Source organism: Prionailurus viverrinus, chromosome E2 (assembly GCF_022837055.1).
Source record: "Prionailurus viverrinus isolate Anna chromosome E2, UM_Priviv_1.0, whole genome shotgun sequence".
Classification (NCBI taxonomy): Eukaryota; Metazoa; Chordata; class Mammalia; order Carnivora; family Felidae; genus Prionailurus; species Prionailurus viverrinus.
The window spans coordinates 19,059,862-19,079,703 of record NC_062575.1 but is presented as its reverse complement, the minus strand read 5'-3'; the positions used below and the strand labels follow the sequence as shown (position 1 = coordinate 19,079,703).

At 43.8% G+C, this 19,842-nt stretch overlaps 2 protein-coding genes and 1 pseudogene across 14 annotated transcripts in view; 1 reads left to right on the top strand and 2 right to left on the bottom strand.

The window, feature by feature from the left end:
* Window positions 1–174: 174 nt before the first annotated feature.
* Window positions 175–10,940, bottom strand: SLC7A6OS (solute carrier family 7 member 6 opposite strand). Its single transcript, XM_047834746.1, has 5 exons — window positions 10,736–10,940; window positions 10,321–10,611; window positions 4,329–4,532; window positions 2,003–2,123; window positions 175–935 (listed from the first exon to the last, which is right to left on the bottom strand). The coding sequence occupies exons 1-5, from the start codon at window positions 10,928–10,930 to the stop codon at window positions 805–807; spliced, it is 942 nt and encodes a 313-aa protein (XP_047690702.1). The 5' UTR covers window positions 10,931–10,940; the 3' UTR covers window positions 175–804.
* LOC125152637 (cytochrome c-like) lies at window positions 7,980–8,440 on the bottom strand (annotated as a pseudogene).
* Window positions 10,941–11,021: 81 nt separating the features above from the next.
* Window positions 11,022–19,842, top strand: part of PRMT7 (protein arginine methyltransferase 7) — a 47,300-nt gene continuing 38,479 nt past the window's right edge. For 9 of the 13 annotated variants that reach the window (XR_007147250.1, XM_047834738.1, XM_047834736.1 and 6 more), the window contains exons 1-5: window positions 11,022–11,107; window positions 15,171–15,265; window positions 15,371–15,518; window positions 15,651–15,828; window positions 19,472–19,508. Coding sequence is in view for 12 of the 13 variants with exons in the window: in XM_047834738.1 (XP_047690694.1) it covers window positions 15,734–15,828; window positions 19,472–19,508 (132 nt within the window). In the remaining variant the exon portion in view is untranslated. Of the gene's footprint in view, window positions 11,121–14,276; window positions 14,291–15,170; window positions 15,266–15,370; window positions 15,519–15,650; window positions 15,829–19,471; window positions 19,509–19,842 lie in introns of those variants that run through there. The other 4 variants (XM_047834728.1, XM_047834730.1, XM_047834729.1 and 1 more) reach the window with 4 other exon arrangements.

Below are 19,842 nucleotides of genomic sequence, written 5' to 3'. Positions count from 1 at the left end.
TCCAACTTTTGATTTTGGCTAAGATCATGATCCTAGGGTTGTGGGATCAAGCCCGCATTGGGCTCTGCACTGATTGTGGAGCCTGCTTAAGTTTCTCTCTCTTCCTCTGTTCCTCCCCTACTCACTCTCTCTAAAAAAATAAAAACTAAAAGGTTTTCAAGGAATGACTTGCTCCCATTTTTAAAGTTAGTTTTTATTAAACATAAGAGTATCACATTCATACATATCCTGTTCTTTCTGGCACCACTGCCAAAGGAAGACAGCAGTCTTTACAACCATTATCAGAGTCAGGAAACAGGGTGGTAGAGACAGCTGTTAACTTAAAACCTCTCATAGCTCAAGCAGATTCTACTTCCATCTCTATGGCCACAACTATCCAGTCTTTGCTGCTATAAGGGACCAACTATAGCCCTTCTAGATTCCATCCAAAGAAAGGCTTTTACTGGAGGCAGGTGGCCGGGTGGTATGAGAAAGCTAAATCTTAGTGTTGAGGAAACAGGAGGCTCTCCTCCACTTACTGGCCTTAGTGTAGGAGTAGAATGGGAAAATCCCCAGGCCAGGAAGCATCATTTTTACAGCATTTTCCCCCCCAGACTATAGAGTCACTTTTGATTGAGGCAAAGGGGCCCTACTGTTACTGAAAAAGACACACTCCTTTAGCACAGGTTTTCACTGGTAGGAGGGTGCTGTTGGACATGGGTTTTCCCTTCTACTTGTTAAGCTAAGAAACCCAAGGATGTTACTAGGGTGGCTGAAGCTGCAGTTAGAGCCCTCAAGGGCCTGTGATAGAATCTCATGGGATCATCAGTCTGAATCCAGGTCATGGGGACTATCATAGCCAAACTCCTTCTGCACATCCAAAGGGTATTTGCTCCACATCTGTGGTCTGCTGTTGCCTCTTTCCTCTTCACTGAAGCTGTCGTATTCATCAGAGCCTAGAATGATAAAAGAAATGGGCTGTTTGAGTTTCTAGGTGGCCACGACAACCCTTTACCATCTCAAGAAGGTCTGGGTTTTTTGTTCTCTATTCTAAAATACTTGCTTAGTGAAGAGAATTTTGAATTTAAAAAAGCAGGGGAGGGCACCTGGGTGGTTAAGTCAGTTGAGCATCCTACTTCGGCTCAGTTCATGATCTCACGGTTTGTGAATTCGAGCCCCTTTGGTTTCTCTGTCCCCTTCCCCTGCCCTGCTTGTGCTCTCTCTCTCAAAAATAAAAAAAAAAGGCAATCCTATTTCTCTACCACCTAAACCAAATCCCTCAACACTGGAATATTTTTTCATTTCTCCCCCTAAGTATAGCATTTTTTTTTGTTGTTGTTATAATAGTTGTAGTCATACTGTAAATATAGTTTCATGTCTGCCCCTTTCAACATATCACAGGCACTTCCCCAAAAGAATATTCCATAGTTTAATTGTTCCTCCATTAACAGAGACCAAGAAGTTCTTTTTGTTGGCACAAAGAACATAATCACTGAAGGAACTTTATCATCAGAGTATCTCTCCTTCTTCCTTCCCCAGGGTACCATGCCTGTGTTGCAGCTTCCTCAAAATGGTATAAACACAGCAACTTCTTTGAGAAGTTATATAACTGATTTGTCAAAATCCTAGCTCTGCTCCTACTGGCAAACCTCTCCAATACTTTCCTGACTGAGGGAGAGAAGAGACACTGAGATAGATGATTCCCTTAATCCCAATCACTAAAGTTAGTGCAATACTGTTCTGGAGACAGGATGAGGCTCAGTGAGCCATTAACTATGTCCCCAAGACCCACAGACAGGCCATGAAAGAACCAAGGGTTCAAACCCAGCCCTGACTGACATTAAAACCCCAGTAGGCCCCCTGGAAACACTGGTCTTTGGGGTTCCTAGAGCTCCAATGGCTTGTGGGTGAGCTGCTGGGAATGGTAGAGAAGGAAAGCCAGTTAAGATGTAAGTGAACCGTGCTCACACCTCAGTCTTAGATGCCACCAGTCCCTTCCCATCCAACATTGCCACCCATGTACCTCTGGAATCTTCATCTCCATCACTGTTCTCCTCCTCTGGGTACTCATTGCGCCAGTTACTCTCACTATTTTCATCATCATCATCTTCATAAATGTCTTCTGGTTGCTGGTCATCATTCACCTGCACATCTCAACACAATCATGAGTATAAATCAAAACCTCTAAGGTTGTAGGGGGGAAGCTATTAGCAGACCAACTTGGAGAGTTGGAGATCATTTAAGAGCACTGTGTGAAAGGGGCGCCTGGGTGACTTAGTTAAGCGTCCAACTTCAGCTCAGGTCATGATCTTACGGTGAGTTCGAGCCCCGTGTCGGGCTTTGTGCTGACAGCTCACAGCCTGGAGCCTGCTTCAGATTCTATGTCTCCCTCTCTCTCTGCCCCTCCCCTGCTCATGCTCTGTCTTTCTCTGTCTCAAAAATAAATGAAAAAAAAAACAAAAACAAAAACATTAAAAAAATTAAGAGCGCTGTGTGAAAATGAGGCAGCCTAGGAGCTGCTTTGAATCTGCTGCACAAGAGGCTATAGTAACCTTAGGCTACAAGATAGTGACAACAGCCCTATTCCCCACTCAGAGTCCAGCTCCAGGCATTACAATCCTGATAGGATGAACTCCACCAGAAGGGAACACACCAGGCTGGGGAGGAGAGACAGCTCTGAGCAGATGATGGCAGTGATCTTCAAACTTTAGGATAGCCAGGTGGGAGAGGGATTAAATGGATTATGGGTAATGCCAAAAATCAGAACCAAAACTTGAGTGTAAGGGCAGGAAGAGGGGCTATGCAATGGTCCAGGGTGGGTTCTTGACTGTGAGACTATGGTTGCAGTGTAGGTATGGGATAAATATGCCTTTCACCATTTTAGAATTTGTTTTAAGAATAATGATGTCTGGAGCGCCTGAATGGCTCAGTTGGTTATGTGTCAGACTCTTGATATTGGCTCAGGTCATGATCTCATGGTTGTGAGATCAAGCCCTACATCAGGCTCTGTACTGAGTATGGAGCTTTCTTGAGATTCTCTCTCTGCCTCTCCCCTGCTTGCACATTCTCACTCTCTCAAAATAAACAAACAATATCAACAAAAGAGTTGGAATGCCTGGGTGGCTTGGTTGAGTATCCAACTTTAGCTCAGGTCATGATCTCATGGTGCCATGATCTCATGGGCTTGATGCTGTCAGTGCAGAGCCTGCTTTGAATCCTCTGTCCCCACCCTTTCTGCCCCTCCCCCGCTGGTGGAAAAAAAAATAATAAGGATGGCAGGAGCACCTGGGTGGCTCAGTTAAGAGACTGACTCTTGATTTTGGTTCAGGTCAAGATCCTGCGGTTCATGAGATCAAGCCCCATGGCAGGCTCTGTGTTGACGGTAAGGAGCCTGTGTGGGATTCTCTCTCTGCCCCTCCCCTGCTCATGTGCAGGGGCATGCCCTCTATCTCTCTCTCAAAGTAAACAAACTTAAGAAAAAACAAAACAGAATAATGATGTCAAGGGGCGTCTGGCTGGCTCAATCAGCAGAGCATGTGACTCCTGATCTTGGGGTCATGAGTGTGAGCCCCACGATGGATGTAGAGCTCACTAAGAAAAATAAATAAAGATGTCAGGATGTTAGTTTTCTTCTTCTTTTTAAAAAAAGAATTTTTTTTTAACATTTATTTATTTTTGAAAGACCGAGAGACAGAGAGTGAGCAGGGGAGGAGGAGGAGGAAGAGGAGGAAAAGGAGGAGGAGGAGGAGGAGGAGGAGGAGGGGAGAGAGAGGGAGAGGGAGGGAGGGAGGGAGAGAGAGAGAGAGAGAGAGAGAGAGAAAGAAAGAAACAGAATCTGAAGCAGGCTCCAGACTCTGAGTTGTCAGCACAGAGCCTGATGCAGGGCTCGAACCCACGAACTGTGAGATCATGACCTGAGCCAAAGTCAGACGCTTAACTGACTAAGCCGCCCAGGTGCCCCAGGATGTTAGATTTCTTAATCCAAGGATCCCCCCCCCTTTTAAGATATAATTTTAAAAAAAGCTTTTATTACCATTCATGTTTAAGAATTTCTGGTTTATTTTCTAAGTCCCCGTGTTTTTCCCCAAGGGTGGATGGTATAAATGTTAAAAATGATATTGCAAACTTTATAAAAGATGTATTAAGAGCAAACATTATCAATGTAGACCGTTGTTCCCAAAATTTCTTGCACTAAACCCAGGTTCCCAGGAAGCATTTAGAATAAATGTTTCCATTTAAGCAAGAACAAGAAGAGGTAAGAACAACCTTGAACCCAGTGGATGCAAAGCATCCTGACCAGAGAATTGCTTAGGCTACCTCATGCCCCTCATCCTCATGGGTCCCCTTACCAGCTCCCACTCCTGGCTATAGGGCTGCACGGAGAGGATGTTCTCAATCCATCCTGGAGTGGCCATCTCCAAGTAGTAAATGTCATATACATAGTCATCCTTCTGTTCCTCCTGGTGCCCAATTCTTGGTCCATCCTCAGATACAGCCAACCGCTCACGGATCAACTCTATAGAATTGCAGAGGATCACATCTGGGTCAGAGATCTATAAAGAAATCAAGAGATAATACATACATGATCTAAACCATCGATGTTCCAAAAGGAGGAATCTAAGATTTGAGTGAAAGAAGCCTCTCTATAGTTGTCTATGTTAAATTCAAGATTCTTATTCCCATGTCCTACTAGTTTCTTCTTAATTAGCAATGAAATTAAAAACTCAATTATCTCTAAAAACTTAATGTGTAGTTTTTCTTTTGAAATAGACACTTATAGGCTCCTGTCCTTTTGTGCTTGGCTGACAGAAGAGAGCACATGGAAAGATGGGCCTGAGGAGAGGGCCAGCAGAGCTGGCTGGTCTTGTCCCCACGTCTTCTAAGCCCCTTCAGTATGATGTTCTCCCCTTAGGGATCTGCATTTTGTGTGGCCTCCTACAGGGGTCTAAAGGCGATTCCTGGACTCATGACTACCACCACCTGGCTTGCCCACAATGATGTCCCACTTTTTTTTTCAATAAATATTTTTTAAGTTTCTTTTTTAAATGTTTACTTTAGAGAAAGTGTGTGTGTGAGGCAGGGGATGGACAGAGAGAGAGAGAGGGAGACAGTGGATCTGAAGCGGGCTCTGCATTGACAGCAGAGAGCCTGATGTGGGGCACAAACTCATGAACTGTGAGATCACGACCTGAGCCAAAGTCAGACGCTTAAGTGACTGAGCCACCCAGGTGCCCTAATGATGTCCCTCCCACTTTTAATCACAAACCAGGAGTGAACTCCCCTATAATCCTACTGCTAGAAAGAATAGCTCAGGATAGATTGCCCCAGAATAGAACTGGCCCAGGGAAGAGGTACTCCAGGGCAACAGGCTGTGTCATCCAGAGTAGCATAGGTCAATTTGCAAACCCAGGGGGGCATGCTACAAATGACCCCTCTCAAAGGGTTCATCGGAGGAGGCTGTGTAGCTCAAACCAGATACCATATTGGGAGGAATGTTGCATAGCTAAGGCAGATAAAGGGAGACCAGACTTAGAAGATGAAGGGAATTAATTCTTTCTTGCTCCAAAGTCAAAAGGAACTAGAGATGTCACTTTTTGTGCAGGCTGTTGACCAACCTCAAAACTGTTCACAAGCAAAGTTCTGGCTCCCATTTATATGCCCCCCACCCTTAGTCCAGCAAATCATGCAGCCATTAAAATATTTACAAAGACTAGCAAACAGAAAAATGCCATACTCTGAAGACAATAAGCTGATTTTATACTCTGAAGACAATAAGCTGATTTTACTCCAATTACCTTTGTGATGGGGGTAAAATAGGTGATTTTTTTCCCTTTTTACTTTCCTGTATTTTTTCTTAAAAAAAAAAAAAAAATTTTTTTTTTTTCAAATGTTTGTCTATTTTTGAGAGAGACAGAGAGCACAAGCCAGGGAGGTGCAGAGAGAGGAGACACAGAATCCGAAGCAGGCTCCAGGCTCTGAGCAGTCAGCACAGAGCCTGCTGTGGGTCTCAAACCCAGGAACCGTGAGATCATGACCTGAGCTGAAGTTAGTCGTTTAATCAACTGAGCCACCCAGGCACCCCTCCTATATTTTTTCAAAATTTCTATAAGGAACATCTATCATTTTTATAAAAGAAAAATTATTCTTTAGTCTAGTCTATGTGTATGCTGGTATAAACATACATACTATCTTGCCAGTCTTCATGGTTATCACTTTAATGGTGCAGGCAGTTGTGTATGTCAGTTTGTCAGTTTTTAGCCTATATCTACAATGCTGCAATGAATGTGTTTCCTGCATGTGAAAAATGGGGATAAAACACCTACCTCATAGGGTTTGCATGAGGATTAAAGGAGTTAAATTAAAAGAAAACACAACAAGGACTTAGCATAGTACTTAATGCACAGTAATTACTTAGTAAACCAACAGTAGCTTTTGTTAAGACCATAGCTATTTGCTTCTGAATTATTTCCCTAGGATAAATCCTGGGGTTGAGATCACTAGATAAAATGAACTGAACTTTTTCACTTTAAAAAATATATATAGGGGCGCCTGGGTGGCTCAGTTGGTCAAGCGTCCGACTTCGGCTCAGGTCATGATCTCGCGGTCTGTGAGTTCAAGCCCCACGTCGGGCTCTGTGCTGACAGCTCAGAGCCTGGAGCCTGTTTCAGATTCTGTGTCTCCCTCTCTCTCTGGCCCTCCCCCGTTCAGTTCATGCTCTGTCTCAAAAATAAATAAACGTTAAAAAACAAAAAAAAAAAAGAAAAAAAAGAAAAAATATACACTGTATAAAAAATATATACAGTTTTTATTTTTTTAGAGAACGCAAGAGAGGAGGGAGAGGAGCAGAGAGAGAGAACAAGAGAATCTTAAGCAGTCTCCATGTTTAGCGCAGGGCCTGACCTGGGCTCTTCGGTTTGATCACATGACCCTGAAACCATGACCTGAGCCAAAATCAAGAATCAGAAGCTCTACCAACTGAGCCACCCAGATGCCCCAGAACTTTTTCACTTCTTAAGATTTCCTATTAAATAGTACTTTATTTGCTTAAAATTTAAATGGTGTCAAATTAATGAGAAATGTAATGTGGCAAAAAATACTGTCACTACTTTTGTTAAATTTCTTTATATGTTTGGATGGCTTTAGAATCCCAACAATAAAATAAATTTAGGTAGGGGTGCCTGGGTGGCTCAGTCAGTTGAGTCTCTGACTTCGGTTCAGGTCATGTCACAGTTCGTGGGTTCAAGCCCCACATCAGGCTTTGCTCTCACAGTGCTCTGGATTCTCTGTCTCCTTCTTTCTCAGCCTCTCCCTGACTTGCACACATGTACATGCATGCACACTTTCTCAAAATTAAAAACATTAAAAAAATAAAAATAGGGGCGCCTGGGTGGCTCAGTCGGTTGAGCGTCTGACTTTGGCTCAGGTCATGATCTCGCGGTTTGTGAGTTCGAGCCCCGTGCTGGGCTCTGTGCTGACAGCTCAGAGCTTGGAGCCTGCTTCAGACTGTCTCTCTCTCTCTGCCCCTCCCGCATTCACACTCTGTCTCTCTCTCTCCTTCAAAAATAAACATTAAAAAAAATAAAAATAAAAAAATAAATTGAAGTAGTTTTAAAATAGGTTCCAAGCAAATTTTTAGGATTGCTGATAAAGCCATGCTATTTTCCAAAAGCCTTGCATCAATTGTAAGCACTACAATTGTGTACCATTTTAATCTAGCCTTGCCAGCAGTGCTATCAATCTTTCCCCTGCTAGTCTAGTAGACATAAAACCCCAAGTTTGCTTTCAGTTTAAATCCATTTTTAAAAAGATAATTACTATGGACAAGCATTTTTTTAAACCTGTGATTAATTCTACAGCTGTGTTTTTGAATAGCTGTTTAAAAGACAATCCTGAGGGGCGGTTAAGCGTCTGGATTTTGGCTCAGGTCATGATCTCTTGGTCTGTGAGACTGAGCCCCCTGTTGGACTCTATACTCACAGCACAGAGCCTCCTTGGATTCTTTCTCCCTTTCTCTCTGCTCCTCCCCCACTTGCACTCCTCCCCTCTCTCCAAATAAATAAACATTAAAAAAATATTTATGGTACATATAAAAAAAGACGAGACATTTTTGTTTTGTAATAAATAAGGCGGTGGCCAATTACTACTCCTTAGTAGCTCTTTTTTTGAGATAAGCTATCAAGTCTGTCCTTTTCTCTGTCTTCTTAATGTCAGTGAAGATCATTTTTGTTCCAGGGATGTACTTTCTGGGATTATCTAAATACTCTTATCAGTGTCACCTCTCCCCAGGGGTTCTTTGTTCTTGTTGGCATCTGTGTAAGAAAATCCAGGGGCCTGACCTATCTTGCACACACTGGACCATGGAGATCTGGCTCAGTCTTGTGTTTGCCTTGCCTCTCGTTTCGACAGTATGGCACGGGGCATTCTTTTGGACAAAACTCTTGCCTTTCTCAACGTCACCCATTTTTAAATTGCTTTCTTCACATGGAGACTGAAGATGCCCACTGGCAAGCCGGATGTCCCGCTCTCTGATATGCAAACATTTTTGATGTGTTTAGTTTTTATTGCATTGTCGGGAAGTCTGTGTTCACATCCTTCATCAGCTTATACACTAGTTTTTCTTTTAAAATTGAATGAGTTCTTTGGTTGATTCAATTCCACCGAACGTTGGTTTACTTCTTAAGCTATTTGACTTATAAATCAGTTTTCAATTAGTTTTGGTAAAAGATGTGGCTGTCATCATCATGCACAAATTGTTAGCCAAGTATACCAGCATCATGATGAAATATTTTTTGCTTGATATATTTGGAATTAAAATTTCAGTTTTTAAGCTTTAACTTTTAAAAGGAGTGAAGAGTGAAGTTTATTAAGTTTTTTTTAAGTTTATTTTGAGAGAGACAGAAAGAGAGTGCAAGCAGGGGAGGGACAGAGAGCAAGGGGGACAGAGGATCTGAAGCAGGTTCTATGCTGACAGCTGAGAGCCTGATGTGGGTATCAAACTCACGAACCATGAGATCATGACCTGAGCCAAAGTGAGAGGCTTAACCAAATGGGCCACCCAGGCGCCCCAAGTTTTTTTTGTTAAATCAGTGGGGGGTGAACCTTTTAGTTTGAGAGTTTTCTATTTCTATAGTCTGAATACAGGTAGCCTTTGTTTTTTGGAACTGAAGTACAAAACAAATTTAGTAAATCTAACAATGGAAAGACCACTGGATTAAATGTGAAGAGACTTGCATTCTAGACTTAAATCTGCCTCAAACTTGATTCGCTAGGGAGAACTAGTCCTTTAACTTTCCTCTGATGAGTTTTTCCATCTGTTTTATCTTTACATTGCTCAAAACCCTCCAGTAATTACCCAGCTAAGGGTGAAGGCAATGTGTCCCTGAAAGCATCTTCAAGGGGCGCCTGGGTGGCTCAGTCGATTAAGCGACCGACTTCGGCTCAGGTCGTGATCTCACGGTTTGTGAGTTTGAGCCCCGCGTCGGGCTCTGTGGTGGCAGCTCGGAGCCTGCTTTGGATCCTGTGTTTCCCTCTCTCTCCCCCACCCCCGCTCACACTTTGTCTCTGTCTCTCTCAAAATTAAATAAACATTAAAAAAAAAATAATAAAAAAAAGTACCTTCAGGGTCGGGGTATCTGGGTGGCTCAGTCGGTTAAGTGTCCAACTCTTGATATCAGCTTAGGTCGTGATCTCGGGGTTCGTGGGTTTGAGCCCCACATAAAGTTCTATGCTGACACCTCAGAGCCTGGATGGAACCTGCTTTGGTTTCTGTGTCTCCCTCTCTCTCTCTCTGCCCCTCCCCTGCTCCCGCTCTCTCTCAAAAATGAACAAAAATTAAAAGTATCTTCAGGGTCTAACAGGAATCCTTTCCCAAATTCCTTATTATTCTCCCAGAGTTCACTGAGCTCCAGGCACACTGGTCTTGAAAACACCAAACTGCCTTTTCTTCACATATCCACTGTACTTTGCCATTCACCTCCTCCAAGTCCTCACTGAAATGTCATTTTCTGAGACCCTCTGTAATGGAACCAATCTTTTCCTGCCCCCCCTTCCCTGTACAGCCCTTATTAAATTTGTTTTCTGTTTCTCTCCTCTACCTGAACGTTAAGTCCTCAAAGCTATATCCACAGAACCTAAGAACAATGCCTGACACATAGTGGGCACTCAGTAAATACTGATGAATGAATAAGTTAATCTGTAAAAGGAGGTTATCTCGGCTGATAGATCATTCATTCATCAGTAAGGCGAAGCTGTGTGCCTCCTCTTGACTGTGTGCTAAGTGCCCAGACCCTGGCACTATCTGTCCGCGGGAAGGCCAGCGCTCTGCTCCCGGCGGCTACTCACTTTGGAGGAGACTGCGGCGGCGGCGGCGGCGGCGGTCTCTGGGTCTCCTTCCTCGTGGACTAGGTCGAACAGCTGGAAGCTTCCGTCCTCGGTGGCTTCTGGGTTTCCCGGCACGTCTTCGGACTCTAGGCTACCCGACGGAATTCCTGAGGATCGGCGGCTAGAAATCACCCTGTAGCGGCCCTCCTGTCGGATCTCCCGAGCCGAAGCGCGGAGTTCTCGGCGAATACGCTGCTGGCTGCCCCGGGAAGGGCGCAGGGCGGCTCGAACGAGCTCCTGGACTGGCTCCTCCTGGGAGGTGGTAGGGAAGAGCAGCCGGGGTAAGCAGGCGGCTCGTCAAGGGGTCAGGGATACAATTTCCCCCCATTTGCGCCCTAAGATCCCCTTCAGACATCGGCTCCATCCCGCCCAATACCTGGGAGCGCACGGTGGCCACCAACTGGAAGACATTATTCTCTGGCCCTCTCTCCACGTCCTCTGGAGGTGTCTTTTGGGCTACCGACTCGACGCCGCCCCTCCGCAGGCGCTTACAAGAGAGGACAAGAGCTTCGACAGCCTCTGCGCTACGCTTCCGCTTCACGCGAAGCACTGCAGTCCTCCCGGCCTCCATACTGGCTGTCGCGGAGGACTCTGGGAACCCGTGGGCGTACGACGGGAGAGCCTTTAAGTTCCGTTTCCGGGTCTCGCTCCCAGCATTCTCAGCGGGCCCTGAGAGATCCCGCCCCGTACGCCAGCTTCGGCGTGGTGGAGGTAGCGGCGGAAGTGAACGGAGCGGTTCCCGCTGCGGGTGAGGCGCATGGGTAGGTAGGGAAGGTGGGGTTGCAGTTAGAGTCCCGGGTGCCGCCATCATCCGGCCGTCAGCCCAGCGGCTCTGGCCGACGGACCTGATGTGGGCTTTCTAGGCCACCGGGGTATGCGTCTCTCGAGGACCTTTCTAGAGTCTGCACTGGGCGGCGGTGGGGAGAGCCTGGGCCGGCAAGAAAATTGGGATACGGTTGGGCCCCGACTCTGTAGGGTGACCTCTACGGGGACCTGGATTTTAGTGCTTGGCGTCTCCCTTCAGCTACAGAAATTCGAACCGCAGTCATATGGAGCAACAGCCATCACATCCTTAATTGACCCACGCTTCTCTGATTCAGGGAACTGCTGATGGGCTCGCTTTTCCCAGTTACTGTGTTGTAGTTGGAAACCAGTCCATTCACCACACGCTAGTCAGAAGGGTCTTGTAAAAGCGTACATCTGACGCGGACGTTTTTGTGCTTAAGACCTTGAGTGGTTTCCAGCGAGTGAGAACAATATCCAAACGCGTTTGCGAAGCCGGCATGGTCCAGTGTGATTTACAGTAGCCCACTCTTAATCTATCGTTCTCAATACTTTTGCTGGAAGTGCTTCAGTCATTCAGGCTTTTGTCAGTCTTGCTTATATATACAGGTCTTTTTTCCCTTAGGACTTTTTCTTGGAAAAGTAGGGGTAAGGTTTCCAGAAACTTAAGTACTACTTTTCTCTCTTACCTTGTGGCATCTTAATTGCCACCTTCCTCAGAGAGTCTAACAATTAACCTTGTTAATTCTCTTTCATAGCACCCTGCCTGTTTCCTTTCTTGCACTCACATAGTTTGTGATTGTATATTTAGTCTCTCCCTTATTAGAATCTAATCCCTTGGAGGATAAAGATCTCCTTTATTTTACTTATGGGAGTTCTCCAGTCCCTAACGCAGTGTCTGATATTGTATAAATTTTACTAAAATTTGAATGAATGAAGCGGCTATCTGCTCTGAAATCTGATTGGTAATCCATTTAGGGCTTGGCATGGTGGTTTCCATTCCAGCCTTATAAACTATCATGTGAGTTCACAGGTCTTTTGAATGAGGAGGGGGTCAAAATAGCTCCTGAGTCTGGAGTGTGAGGTCCTTTTGGGAGAGGACAAGTCATAATAATAAAAGGGATTTATCCATAGGAGATGTGTAGTACTCAAAGAGGTTACAGGACATGGTTCCCATCTGCAAGCTTTATTTAAACTTATATGAAACTAGTAACTTCTCTAAGTTATGAAAAAACTATAGTCCTATTTATAGCCTAAGCAACATAACAGACAAAAAGGAAATTCCATAGATTAGAGTTCTGTATTACACTCTTAGCCTTTAAATAACTTCAGAATTGATCTCACATGGCCCACAGGATAAGGGTTTTAGGACTCTGCACAGTATGTACCTCACTGATATGTTTGACCTCTTGTTCAGTTTCACTTCAGTTAAACTGGTTTATTAACTGTACATGACTAAGTCTTTCTGATCTGGTGAAGTGCCCTCTCCCTCCCATGCCCATCTAAATCCTAGCCATCTTTTAAGCCTTCCCTGAACACTCAGCCAGATATGGTTATTTCTTTCTACTGTGGCATTTTTTGGACACACTTCTTTAAAGCACATTACAGATTCTGATAGTTGGAGATACTCTTTAAAAAAATTAACATAGGAGAGGTTCACAGCTGATTGTGGCAAAACTTTTTAACCTGTGGGTTGCAACTCCGTTAAATTGTGAAATCGGGCACCTAGGTGGCTCATTTGGTTAGGCTCAGGTCATGATCTCACGGTTCGTGCATTCAAGCCCTGCATCAGGCTGTGTGTTGACAGTGCAGAGCTTGCTTTAGATCCTCTGTCTCCCTCTCTCTCTGCCTCTCAAAAATAAATAAACATTGAAAAATGCTTCTCAAAGTAAAAAGTAAAATAAACATTGAAAAAGTTGTGAAATAAGTTTAGTGGATCATGATCAATTTAAAAAGAAAAATCAGGGCGCCTGGGTGGCTCAGTAGGTTGAGCACCTGACTGTTGATTTCAGCTCAGGTCATGAGTTTGAGCCCTGCATCGGGCTCTGCACTGACAATGCAGAGCCTGCTTTGGATCCTCTGTCTCTGCCCCTTCCCCACACATGTGTTCTCTGTCTCTCTCAAATAAGTAAACTTAAAAACAAGAAAATAAAATGCAGTAGAATGTATCAAAGGGCTTTGCCCATAGGAAGGCTAAACACTAGTGAAAGTTTGTACGTGTGTGTGTTGTGTCTTTATGTAAAGTATATTTCTTTCTGGTGTTGCCAGAAAGTTTGGGAGCCACTAGAAGAGAGGATGAGTAATACTGAGATTTTAGAAGTAGAGTTTCACTGAAGGACAAATTGACTACTTTGAACCAGACCACTGACTGCCTGAGTCTTTTAAGAAAAGATTTGTCCCCATCCTCTTTTATGAGAATTAAGTGTTTAGTCTAAATAACTTTGAGAGAAAGGCAATAACTCTGGTCAGTAAAATGCCTTAGGAATGTTTAGGGACCTATGGAGTAGGCATTTTTTCTAAGGTTTCCTGAAGATAGATCAGTGTTTAACGAGAAATGAAGGGGAGTGTCGAACACTTGAGGTTTTCTGAAGGTAGGTGGGAGGGTGCTGGTAGAGCCCATACCTGCTGACAGGTGCCTTCAGACTTTGAGCTGTGGTGTTTCTCTGTCAGAAATAGATCTTTGCAGAAATAGGGCATACAAGATGAATCTGGAGAATTTGAAGGATTTTTTAAGATGAAGAATTTTTTTTAATTTTATTTATTTAATCTGCACCCAATGTGGAGCTTGAGCTCACAACCCCAAGATCAAGAGTTGCACACTCTTCCAACTGAGCCAGCCAGACATCTCTCGATGAAGAATTTTTAAAAATTACTTTTAAAATCAAATATTGAGTAGGTAACAAGTAATCATTATTAAAAATTGTAAGTCATAAAGAAGGACAGTATCATGAACATCTTTCTTCCCACCACCCAGTTTTATTTTTTAATGTTTATTTTTGAGAGAGAGGGAGGGAAGGAGCCTTTGCAAGTTGGGGAGGGACATAGGGGAACAGAGGATTCAAAGTGGGCCCTCTGCTTTCAGCACAGAATGCAGAGGCTTGAACTTACCTGACCCAAAGTCGGATGCTTAACTGACTGAGCCACCCAGGTGGCACTTCCCCATCCTGTTTAAGAAGAAACAGTACTATTACTTTGAAGCCCCCTGTATGGCCCTCCTTGATCCCAGCCTTTTCCCTTTCCTCTTAGGGGTAACCACTATCCTTATTCCCTGCTATGCTTTTTAGTGTGATCCCTAAAGAATATATTGTTCTTGGGGCGCCTGGGTGGCTCAGTCGGTTGAGCCTCCAACTTCGGCTCAGATCATGATCTTAGGGTCTTTGAGTTCGAGCCCTACATCGGGCTCTGTTCTCACAGCCTGCTTCAGATTGTGTCTCTCTCTCTCTCTGACCCTCCCTCATTCATGCTCTGTCTCTCTCTGTCTCAAAAATAAAAAAAATAAACATTAAAAAATTAAAAAATATATTCTTGTTTGGCATCATTATAAATGTTATAAAAATGTTATCATTACGTATTCTGTGATTTGCTTATTTATTTATTTTTGGCTCAACATGATATTTTTGGATTGTCCACACTTACAGCTGTGATATATTTGTTTAGATGAAAGTTTTCCTAGTTTGTTTGAATTGCTCTTTGTATTTTTCCTTAAACTAAGTGTTTAAACACTTTATTTTTGAGAGAGAGAGAGCGAGAGAGAGCAAGCAAGCAGGGGACGGGCAGAGAGAGAGAGAAAGAAAATCCCAAGTAGGCTCTGAGCTGTCAGCACAGCCTGATGTGGGGCTTGAACTCACAAACCGTGAGATCATGACCTGAGTCAAAACCAAGAGTCAGATGCTTAACTGACTGAGCCACCCAGGCACTAGTGTTTAAACTGTTTAATATCCTGAGGCAGTATTGGTGGCACTCTTTTGCCACTACCCCAGCCTCTTTGTTTCTTCTTTCTGGTTAACCACCTGTTTCCTTTGCTTTAGTTCTCTTCTCATCTGCCTTTACCTTGAGGCTGCGTCGAGTTGCACCTGTGAGGCTTATTTAACCTGAAATCACTGGGGACTGCCAAAGTTTCCAGGTAGCTTTATGAATTTATGTTAATTACAGTTTTTTGATGTTACATGCTGAATGTAAAACCAAATAACTTGTGGGAAAGATTAAAATACTAATTTTTTTTTTTAAGTTTATTTCGAGAGAGAAGGAGAGAGAGAGAATTCCAAGCAGGCTCCATGCTGTCAGTGCAGAACCCAGCTTAGGCCTTGGACCCATCCACAAACCGGGAGAACGTGACCTGTGCTGAAGTCGAACACTTAACCAACTGAGCCACCCAGGTGCCCCTAAAATACCGATTAACAAATAATTTCATTGGCTTTGATGCTTTTGTTCATTTTATTATTTTTTTTTCCTTTTTTTTGTCTTTAAAATTATTTCCTTCTACATTTTGGGCATTATGATGTGAATAGATTTCTGATGATTAGACCTGTCCACAAGAAGTGAGCTGGCAAGGCTGCTTTTCTGTGGTGAAACTGAGAAGCTGATTGGCGCCATGAAGGTCTTCTGCGGGCGGGCCAATCCAACCACTGGCTCTGTGGAGTGGCTGGAAGAGGATGAGCACTATGATTACCACCAGGAGATTGCAAGGTAACAAGGGCGTGTTCACTATTGGTTGCAGCTGGGTGGGGACCCTGGCTCTCAAAGTAGGAGCCCTAGAATCCTGTCCAAATGTGAAATAAGCTTTACTCAGTGCTTCTGATCAGGGCAGATGTTGGTCATGAGCAGGTCTGCTCAGCCAGGTAGGTTTGTGTGGGAATTAGGCAAAGTCATTTCTGTGTAGAGAGTCAGATATCATGTAACAGCTTTATCAGGGTCTCAGAGGATCTGTCTAGTGGAGCAGAGAGGACCCACCTCAGTAGTACTAGTGATAATTGAAGAGTTTATGAAATTCATTCATTGTGTCACTGAAATGGAGACACATTTATCATATAGCTAAATTCTTTTGAATGGAAAATGTGAAAAATGCATTCTTCCCTGACTTGGGAAGGGATATTTAAAACTGTTGAGTGCGTTACTATTCTTTAGCAGTCATTAAGTGCGTACAACTTACTAGCCCTGTGGTGGAGCTAATGAAGAAGATGGGGTTCCCATCCTCAAGGACCATGCAGTTTTTTGTAAGAGACAGACATGTAACGAATCATGACACAGTGAAGAAAGGCCACTGGACATGGGTGCAAAAGTTCATGGAAGCAGTAAGAACCAGCTGGGCTGGGGGGGGGGGGGCGGCGGCGGGGCGGGGGCGGTGATATGTGAGTGATTTCCCAAATCCAAAAGGAGGGAAATTGCTTTCTGAGCAGTAGGGATCACGTGTAACAGTTTGGGGGATTGCTAGCAGTTTGAGGTAGCTGGAATGTGGTACAAAAGCAGGGCTCTGGTGAGGGTACCGAAAAGGTAGGCAGGATCATATTGTGAAGGGTGGTAGCAAAATGCAGGAAGAGGAGCACGAGGGTTAGTCTGGGCTCTGTCGTGTCTTAACTCTGACATTGGCTGAGCTCCTTAACTTCCTTGAGCCTCAGTATGATAATATAAGTCTCCATACATGTAATAATGTACATTTCCTCACACATAAAGCCTTATTTTAGGGCTCTTTGATGGGTGACAAATACAATGTGTGGTATAGAATAAGGGCTCAAAGATACTACCTTCTTTCAGAAGATTTTGAACATCATTTTGTAAGTGATTGAGATGTTAAACTGGGGAGAAAAAAGATTAAGCTGCATTTTGGGACATTTACTGAGAACGGTGTGGAAAGTGGGTTGGAGGGAGTGGAAGCCATTTGGGTGGCTATTGCAACCCTACAGGTGAGGCAGTGGAGGTGGGGAGACAGCTTTGAGGGAGCTTGAGTTTTAATAACTCATTGGTTCAGTGGTGGAAGGAGAGAGAAATTCCAGAAGCACCCAAGATTTCTGATTAGAGTGACTAAGTGGATGGAGCTGTGTTCTGTGAGAGGGATGACCACAGGAGGAATGGGTGTTGCTGGAAAGAAGGTGATGGAGATTAGGTATCTGGGTTTCGTCATCCAGGTAGAGATGCAGTGGGCAGATAAACATGGGTCTGGAGCCAGTTTGCAGTTATTAGAATTCAAGATGGAAAAGATGGCAGGCTCTGAGGGAGGGTGTGTGATGAGAAAGGTAGAGGGCTGAAGAAAGAATCTTGGAATAGAGGAGGCAGGAGAACCAGGAGGGAATGGCCAGCAAGTGGAAAAGAAGAAAGTGTTTCAGGAAGAGGGAGTGTCCAACAGAGACAGAAATCCTGGATGTTAGTGATGGAGTGGGTTGATAGTGCTTAGGCAGAATGATGTCTGTGGAGTGGTGGGGAGAGTGGATGATGAGGCTATGAAGATGGAGACCAGAAATGCCTCTTGGAAGGTAGGGAAAGACAGAACCAGATTTCAACTAAGCATTCCTAGGTGGGTTCACATGTAAAAGCCATGGTGTGCCATTAAAACGAAAAGAATGCTATTCTTCTGGTACAGTGCTCCTCGGAGTTTAGAATATGAGCTACCTGTGTCACAGTTGTGTGGGGTACCAATTCAAGTGCGTATTTCCAGACTCCAGCCCAATTTTCTGGATCAGGATCTGTTTGCATGTATTGTGAGAATCTGCATTAAAAAAATTTTTTTCAGTATTTATTAAAAAATTTTTTTATAATGTTTAATTTTGAGAGAGAGAGAGAGAGAGAGGAAGAGAAAGCACGACTGGGGGAGGAGCAGAGAGAGAGGAAGACAGAGAATCTGAAGCAGGCTCCAGGTTCTGAACTGTCAACACAGAGCCGGATGTGGGGCTTGAACCCACAGACTGCAAGATGATGACCTGAGCTGAAGTCAGCTGCTTAACTGACTGAGCCACCTAGGTGCCCCTAATTTTTATTTGTTTTTGAGAGAGTGCAAACAAGGGAGGGGCAGAGAGAGAGGGAGACAGAGGATCTGCAGTGGGCTCTGCACTTAGAGCAGCTAGCCCGACTCAGGGCTTGAATTCACAGACAGTGAGATCATGACCTGAGCCAAAGTCAGAGACTCAGTTCAACTGACTGAGCCATCCAGGTGCCTTGGCAATGTGCACTTAAAATAAGCTCTCCAAGGATCCCTGGCTAGCTCAATCAGTAGAACATGCAACTCTTGATTTCAGGGTCGTGAGTTTAAGCCTCATGTTGGGCATGGAGTCTATTTATTTATTTATTTATTCATTTATTAAAAAAAATTTTTTTTTCAACGTTTATTTATTTTTGGGACAGAGAGAGACAGAGCATGAACGGGGGAGGGGCAGAGAGAGAGGGAGACACAGAATCGGAAACAAGCTCCAGGCTCTGAGCCATCAGCCCAGAGCCTGACGCGGGGCTCGAACTCACGGACCGCGAGATCGTGACCTGGCTGAAGTCGGACGCTTAACCGACTGCGCCACCCAGGCGCCCCAAGGAGTCTATTTAAAACAAACAAAAACAAAAAACAGGTCTCCAGTGATTCTGTTGTTGATCTGAAGCTGGAGGTCCTCTGTTTAGTGAAAGCACCTTAGCTCTCACCTGCATCTCTCAGAAAGCATCTTTGGGCTGGGCCTGCTGAGTTCTGGGAGCTTATCCTGACCCTGCCAGAGATTTTTCAAGTTTGTGAATTAATGGAAAGTGCAGGGCATGATACCCTTCACTTATACAGCAGGTATATACTTTCCCTGATTCGTCTCTGCAGTGTTGAATCTGTGATTATCGTAATGTGCAAATGTATGCAAGATTATGTAAAGTATTAGACAAATTGAGTCTGAGTTCTGGAGAGAAAAAAAAATGTGTGACATATAACATGATCAGCATGCTGGTGGCTGTGACAGGGCTAACTCCCAGACCATTTTTAGCTCTGACCATTTTTAGTTCTTTGCTGAAAGTAAACATCTTTAAGATTTTTTTTTCCCTGCAATACTAGAGAATTTTAGCTTATAACTCTACTAAAATAGTTTAAAATGCGCCTGGGTTAGAGATGAAAAGTACAGCAGAGGGAACATTGTTATAATGTTGTATGGTGACTCCACTTAACATATTGAACATTGAGTATAGAATTGTGAACCAATATGTTGTACACCTGAAACTAACGTAACATTGCATGTCAATTATAGTTCAGTAATAAAAAATAAAATGGGCCTGGATGTTTTTCCATTTGACTTAGGAATGCATTTATATATGTGAATGCTCTCGTATGTTAATGGATATCATTAATAGAGGTTTCTGACCTTTTGTTTCTTTTTAGATCCTCCTATGCTGATATGTTACATGACAAAGACAGAGTAAGTGTAAAAGGAAACCATTATCTTGCTGTGGTATTGAAACCTTTAGTTAGTTACAAGATCAAAAATTTCCTCCAGAGACATGATGTTAGAATAATGTACAGAGGCAGTATGGTGTAACGAGTGGTCAGGAAATCAGTTGGGAGGCCTTGTCCTACTTCCAACTCTGCTGTTCACTTGAGTGTGGCCTTGGAGAAAACATGGGACCTCTGCAGATCTTGTTTATTAGGATTTAAAAGGAGTGGGATATACTAGCTGATCTCCATAATCTCCTCTAGATACAGATTCTCTAATTACACAGTTTTACCTCGTGTAGTCCGTTTGTAATTTTAAA

Bases quoted from the DNA above. Each gene is read 5' to 3' on its own strand.
- SLC7A6OS (XM_047834746.1), bottom strand. From the start codon at position 10,930: ATGGAGGCCGGGAGGACTGCAGTGCTTCGCGTGAAGCGGAAGCGTAGC. The intron at 10,612-10,735 runs GTATTGGGCGGG...ACCACCTCCCAG, and splicing joins TGGCCACCGTGCGCTCCCAG to GAGGAGCCAGTCCAGGAGCT. The intron at 936-2,002 runs GTACATGGGTGG...TTATCATTCTAG, and splicing joins TGGAGATGAAGATTCCAGAG to GCTCTGATGAATACGACAGC.